This window comes from Vigna radiata, chromosome 6 (assembly GCF_000741045.1).
Source record: "Vigna radiata var. radiata cultivar VC1973A chromosome 6, Vradiata_ver6, whole genome shotgun sequence".
Classification (NCBI taxonomy): domain Eukaryota; kingdom Viridiplantae; phylum Streptophyta; class Magnoliopsida; order Fabales; family Fabaceae; genus Vigna; species Vigna radiata.
Genome location: NC_028356.1, coordinates 26,596,878 through 26,603,975, shown reverse-complemented (window position 1 = coordinate 26,603,975; position 7,098 = coordinate 26,596,878). Strand labels below are relative to the sequence as shown.

The window sequence follows — 7,098 nt, the reverse complement described above, 5'->3', positions numbered from 1 at the left end:
GCATTTTTTTCCTTTTGACCATGCATCAATGTGGAACTTGTATCCATTTACAAAGTACATGTCATGTTTCCTCTCGCGTCTCTTAGGCCAATTTGTCAAATCCTTTAGGTCTTGATTTCTGAGACCTAATGAGTCATTATAAATCTACAAATATGTCACAATGAAGAGTTACATCAACTTTGATGAAAAAGGTTTGTTCAATTAACAGGACCATACATATTTGATATTTGAACTAGTGAGATCACTTTGAATGTATTCAACCAAAAGCAATTGCTTGAAGCATTTCCTCAAACACAAGGAGTAAACTATTAAATATAACTTATATCGAATTTGTCAATTAAGTTGTAGAGAATGGAATTAAAACATACTTAAGGTACGATTTAACTTTAATAAATTGATTAACACATGAGTGAACACGTTATTTGTATGTAAACTAACTTGCTAAAACACTAATAATGTTGACTAAAATGTTTCACTTTACTATTATGTTTCATTCATATAATTGTATGGTGGTAACATCAAGTTTTTGAAATAATGAGAACGAAAATATGTCGTCTCACGAGGTAAGTTGCATAAACCAATCCTTCTTTTTTCACATAATATTCTGATTCCCTATAAATCTATAAAGATAAATGAATACATTATGATTCAATACGAGAATAAAAAATGATTTTACATAATATAGTAATTATGGATTACCACCTTTCAAATTGATACATCCATCTATATTACACTAGTTCACCAAGTCGTGCCTTATGAAAGATCAATAGGAAGTTGTTTCATTGAATCAAAGAGACTATGTGATTAGGAAAAATTATGGATTTCACCTGTACATACATGATCTATCAACAAATTAAGTATAGCCCTCAAAAACCAATGGGACTCCTTCAACCTCTTGTACCACCCACTCAGGTCTTGGAAAACTTCGCCATGGATTTCATCACCAACTTCCCTCCATCCCACCGATATATAACTATTTTGGTAGTTATCGATCATTTTTCAGAAGCTTCCCATTTTGACCCTCTGCCCACTCAATATTCTGCTTACCAAGTGATCCTTTTATTCATCAATCTAGTGGCTAAACTCCATAGAATGCCTAAGAATATTATTTTAGATCATGATCCATGTTTTTTAGCAAATTTTGGTAGGAAATATTTTGTCTGGAGCTTTTCCTTATGGGTTTTGGTTCTTTACTTGGCCCACTCACACCAATTGGACATCATTTGTATCATTTTCAATGGCAAATGCTACTTTAAACACACAAAGGTTTTTCTATGCGAGTGAATAACATATGTAGCTCTTATTTTTTATTTTTCTTTTTTAAAATTCTGTCATATCATAGAGAAAAGATGAGGCAATCAAAAGGACCCAAGGTTCAAAAGGAGGTTAAAGAGAGTGAAGATGGTGAATTGATCATTCCAAATACTCCCTTACGCGTGTTGAAAGTTGATCCTGACCTTGTTGATGAACATGAAGGAGGTGAGTTTGACTTTATCTGATTATCCTTTTTACTTGTATTTTACTATCTTTTTTGTCCTAAAGATCATAGACTTATTGTTATTGTATATTACCTTTAACATATACCTTTATACCTAAGAAATAAACAAATCCTGATAGAGGAAAAATAAGTGAAATATAGGAACACTAGTTGAAAAATATTGTCGATAGATTTCCCCTCGATAATTACCAACGAATATCACCCTTCAGTAATTATCAACGGGTTGAAGTCGTCGATAATTACTGATCAATTATGCCCCTCGATAATTACCGACGACCAACATTCGCTGGTAATGGAGTGAGAAAACGAGTAACATTACTGACAATCAATGGCCTTCGGTAATTACCGACGAGAAATACTCATCGATAATGAGGTTGATATGATGTATATTACCAACGGATAAATCCATCGATAATGTTTGAAAGATGTTGATATACAATTGGTAACATTCCCTACCCACCACAATAGACCTGCCAAGAAAGCACTCAATGCAACACACATTTCTCAACTCAAACATTACAATGATGAAATATAATCCATATGATTAAAATGCATACTTGTTATTGTATCATTCAAACAAGAAATAAAACAAATAAGTCTTAATGTAAAAGCATACATAAATGTTTGTAAAAGTAGTACAAAAAGTCCTAATAATCATTATAGTAATTTGAATCATATTAATCTTCTTCATTCTACTAAGATTGTTGTTGGGGAGGCAATTGTTGTTGGGAAAATGGTTGCACTAGGGTGGGCTACATTGGTAGGCGCTTCTAGGACGATGATGGGGAGGACTAATTATGTCCTTGTTGAGGTGACAATGTCATGACTAGATTTTCAAGATTCTCAAACCTCTGACAAAGTGCATTATAAGTCTGGTCATGAGCTTGTAGTTGTTGTTTGAGGACAACACTCTCGTCAAAAGTGTTGGATGCAGATCGTTGGTGCTTCAATATGCCTTTTCCTGTACTATAATTGGTAGCAAGTTGTCATGCCCCATATAGTCGTCCTTTCTTCTTTCCACCGACGACGTTAACCCAACATTGTCTCCTAATGATGTCATCGTCGTCAGCATTTACTTGTGATGCATCATTCGGAGGAGTAGATCCCATCTCTGATCTGGCCTGTGCGAGTCTAGCATAAAAATCCTCCTATTCAATGATATACCAAAGCGTCAATTACATCAAATTGAAAGTTTAAAAGGAAATAGATAGTATAAGTTTGAATTTTGTTAAACAGTTGGCTTACAATAGTCCTTTGAGACCTCTCATCAACATATGCGCCAGTGTCCTTTCGAATATGAGTTTGTTTAAACACCTCATCAATGTGGACAGCCCGTCCAAGCTTAGCTGCCTATAGAATTATAAAAGTTATGTATGTATGTGTGTGTATCATTTTCAAAGTACATAAGTTATATCAAAATTGGTAGGAAATGAATGAAGATTTGTACCATACGAATGGCATGCTCATGTATGGTGATTGAACCACATGTATGCAGTACACCACCCTTTTCTGAAGCCCTATTTCTTTGGGCGATAGCACATTTGTTGCGATAGTCTGGCAAATTCCAATGTGCCAGCAATGAGTTCCATATGTGTTCCGTCACCCAATAAGGGCGTTCTCGTGCAATTCGTGCATCTCTAAACATTTCTGATAACCTGTGAGATGCTTTGCTGTGGAAATTTTTCTTAATTTTAGCTTCATGCCCAGCTCTCCATTGTACTTTTTGCTGTTACAATATATAATGTTAAAATAAAATAGATGAACTACATATTTGAAATGAATAGAACATGATTAACTAACCGGATGTTTTACCTTAAATCTCTGCCAGAAAAGTTCCTTATCCTCTGTAGGGATTGCTCCCCATGATGGCCAAGGCTGAAGAAAATGTTGCTTAATAGATCTAGTGATGGCTTGTGAAGCAGCTCTAGAAGGAAGAAACCTGAATATGAATACAAAAAAGTTATGAATTTGCAGGCAAAGTAAAACAAAGAATGTAATGGAAATTAGTTAAGAAGAAGATTTGGTATTACCCTCGACCATAAGGTTCAATGATTGGTCGATTATGAGGAGCAGGATCAACTCCATCAGCAGGATCATCGGATGGATGGTGTATATCTAGAGATGGAACTGAAGATGGTGTGGGTATAGAAGAATTGTGATCAATAGATGGTGTTGGATCCACATAAGGATCTGGTGTGGGCCCCATAGTAGGACGTGGTGGACGTGATGACCCAACGTCAGCTGGAGTAGTGGCATCTGGGAATAGTAGCATCTGAGGAACCTTTATAATGTATCGGGCCTGCCTCCTAGGCTTTTTTACAGCCTTTCCTTTATCAGTGCGAGAAGGACCCTCTCCTGACATTACTGCAACGAGGAAGTATAAAAATAAATGGCAAAAGATTGCAAATGATTAATTAACACATACATACAGAATTGGTATTTAAAACATGATTGTATTTGATTTTTAGTGTAAGGTTACAACTTTGTACTTCCTAGCTCTACATGTTAGTATTTCAATTTGTAGTTAAGGCAAAACACAAGGGTTCATTTTATTTCAATCGTCATCATCGTCCTCATCATCACTATTGTCATTGTTGTTGGAATTGTCATTGTGATCATCATATTCATCGTCGTCGTCTTCATCTGTTTCAAGTTTTTGTTCTTGAACGTCGTCTGGTTCTTTTTCTCCTTCTTTTTCATCTTCTTGTATTTGTCCTTCCAACTCTTCTTGGACGGTGGGATAAGTTTTAAGGTTGTTCCAGGGAGAAGGAGATCTAGGGTCCAGTGGCCATTCTAATGAAGTTGATTGTCTGCCTTCAGCTGAGATAAGTAGTTGTGCATCAGGTAACTTAGAGAACTGGATGGTGTTATCTATTGTTGGGGATAAGCCCACTCCTAGATCCAATGTTTGTAATCTTACCATTCTTTTACTTCTCATCTTTTCTTGACTGCAAGTTTTATTATTCCATTTGTACTAGTATACAGGGATTTAGCTCCTCTAAACTAAACATGGTAAAGTGGGTATCAACAAATGATATTGTAATACATTCATGATTTGTTTTAAATATGCACCTAAAATCAGCCTTTGATGATAAACATCAAAGACTGACATTACTTTACTCACTGGAGTGAATTGATCATTTTTAAGTAATGTAATCCTCATATATAGTGGCAGTGAAGGGGAAAGGACTGAACCGTCATTTTCATTGTGAAATATGTGCAGCATGCAGCAGCAGTCATTGGGAATAAGATGGTAGTGGTAGGCGGTGAATCTGGGACTGGCTTGTTGGATGATGTACAGGTATAAGTGGGAGATTGTAAGCAAAAACATAAACATTATTTACTACTTACTAGCTTGTTTGTTGGCCATCTCAACCGGTTCTATACTTTTTTATTTTCAGGTGCTGAATTTTGATAGATTTTCATGGACGAAGACATCGTCAAAGCTTTACTAATCACCAAGCAATCTGCCACTGAAGATTCCAGAATGCAAGAGCCTTACTTTGGTACTTATGTCCTATTAGCAACATATTCTTATCGACTTCATTGTGCAATACTGGGATAACATGTCTCTCAATGTGTGTAAAGGTCATAAAATTGAATTTCTCAAACAAGTTGAAAAAGCAAATAAGGGGCCCGCTGAGTGTCCATATACACACTATTCGTCAGTAAATTCTGTCTGCAACAAATGAATGTTCTACTTAATAAAGATAATCAATCATATCTAGTTGCATGACCCCTTGGTATGATGAAGCAATTGAAGAAGGAATCATTAATTATATACTATATAGAAAGTCTGGGCCCTCCAACATACGATGTTCATAGAAAGAGAGATTTGGGAGAAGATTTTAGAATGGAAAAGACAGCATTTTAAATTTTAAAAACTAAAGGAAAATCCATCAAGAATATGTTTCACGGTAGTAAATTGTAGCTTGATGTGAGGAACCAGAGAAGTACCATAGCTAGTTGACTACTTCAGTGTACTCCTATACTTGAGCTTTGTATCAATTGTACAAATTACTGTAATAATTGATATGATTTGTGTCTTTTTTCGAGTCTCTTACACTTGATGATAAACTGACAAGGTATCCTGGGGAAAAAAAGGCTCTTCTAATTGGAGGGAAAACAGACCCGGGGAGTGACAGAATTTCAGGTTGAAATTCATGTTATCTACCTGTAACGGTTCTTTGCTGTTTAATGTTGTGAAATGATTCTGATTGTAATTTTTGGTACTTTTATAGTATGGGCATTTGATGCAGAGACGGAGTGCTAGTCACTGATGGAGGCGAAGGGAGACATACCAGTAGGGATATGCCTTTCATAACTGCAAATGCTGCAGTGATATAAATTGCTCTTGGGCATTGTCCAAACGTTGAAATCATATATGGCATCAATGTCATTAATCATTCAGAAAGATATAAAGTGTGACTACCATAGCTAGACATACAATTCCAACAAGCTGATATTTTAAAACTAAGAACAAATCTAAATTTTAACATAAAATATTGATTAGAGAACTTACTTCTCTTTACGGGGAGATTTTCTTTTTCAAATAAATCAGCAGAGGATGTAAATGTGGAAGTAGAAGCCTGAATATCAGAAGCTCGTTGTCTTTTTATCATTTCAACCCTTTGTAAATGTTCATTTTCTGCAATGTTTCGAGAAATAGTTTGCTCTCCACGCAATCCTTGTGATGTATACCTAGCATCATTATCATCATCACCTAGGTCCACGATCTCCTTTTCCAATTTAAATTTTATCCCTGCATGTATAAAGAATGTGTTAAAACTAAACATTATTTTGTTAACATTATATACTTCAGGTAAAAGCTAGGAGAATAAAGATTAGTAGATTTTGGAATACAAGTATAAAATTGGTTGTTGTATCAGCATTTCTTGAAAAATACAGCCTCCGGCTCTTCAAGTAATTAACAACGTTTACTATGATCAAATTCAGAGCAATACACGTAATCTTGATTGTATGGATAAACAGAATGAGTTACCTTCTTTGCATGCTTCTGTCTTCTCTTTCTTTTGTTCTTATTGAAAGAAAAAATTATCAGGAGAAACGAAGAAAACACAAAGAGAGATGATTAGCAGTTTCCTAAGGGAGCAAAATATAACAGAACATAAAGCGAAAGAAAACCTCAATGTTACAGTTTAAAATTATGACCCTCAAATATAATAGAAGACCAGGACTCTACAACAAATCAAGCCATGAGTTGAACATCTGAGGAAGACAACTGGAACAATGTTGTGTTTGACTTGAAGATAAGAACGTAAAATACCTCAGGCAGGAAACAGGGTTAATTTGGCGCTACAAAGCTGTCTGTGTGGGGTCCAACCTCAACCTTGTGGTGAACTAATTTATGATATTGTTACTTCAACAACAAGATTGGATGATTTGAGGAGTGTATGTTCTTAAATTTTGTCTACTAATAGTTGCAAACTGTGATCATTTTTTGAGTATTTTAACGTAATCTGGCCCAGTCTTCAATTAATCCAGTTTGAGCCAGAATTGCTTGCCTTACCACACCATTTCAATTAATTTACTAAAACATGGTTCAGGCCAATAGCCATTTCCTTCTCTCAATAAGTCGT

The 7,098-nt window shown here is 35.4% G+C and overlaps 1 protein-coding gene and 1 long non-coding RNA gene across 4 annotated transcripts in view; one reads left to right on the top strand and one right to left on the bottom strand.

Annotated features, from left to right (window-relative positions):
• Positions 1 to 2,042: 2,042 nt before the first annotated feature.
• Positions 2,043 to 7,098, bottom strand: part of LOC106764020 — a 6,327-nt gene continuing 1,271 nt past the window's right edge. For all 3 annotated transcript variants that reach the window (XM_022782316.1, XM_014648220.2, XM_014648219.2), the window contains 7 exons: positions 6,501 to 6,536; positions 6,021 to 6,260; positions 3,529 to 3,862; positions 3,311 to 3,437; positions 2,946 to 3,224; positions 2,744 to 2,848; positions 2,043 to 2,646 (listed from right to left, as the gene is read on the bottom strand). In XM_022782316.1, the coding sequence (XP_022638037.1) occupies positions 2,485 to 2,646; positions 2,744 to 2,848; positions 2,946 to 3,224; positions 3,311 to 3,437; positions 3,529 to 3,862; positions 6,021 to 6,260; positions 6,501 to 6,536 (1,283 nt within the window). In that variant the 3' untranslated portion in view covers positions 2,043 to 2,484. The remainder of the gene's footprint in view (positions 2,647 to 2,743; positions 2,849 to 2,945; positions 3,225 to 3,310; positions 3,438 to 3,528; positions 3,863 to 6,020; positions 6,261 to 6,500; positions 6,537 to 7,098) is intronic.
• LOC106764021 lies at positions 4,349 to 6,014 on the top strand. Its single transcript, XR_001375873.2, has 5 exons — positions 4,349 to 4,404; positions 4,722 to 4,799; positions 4,900 to 5,004; positions 5,584 to 5,651; positions 5,740 to 6,014. It is a non-coding gene; the product is annotated as an uncharacterized LOC106764021 (long non-coding RNA).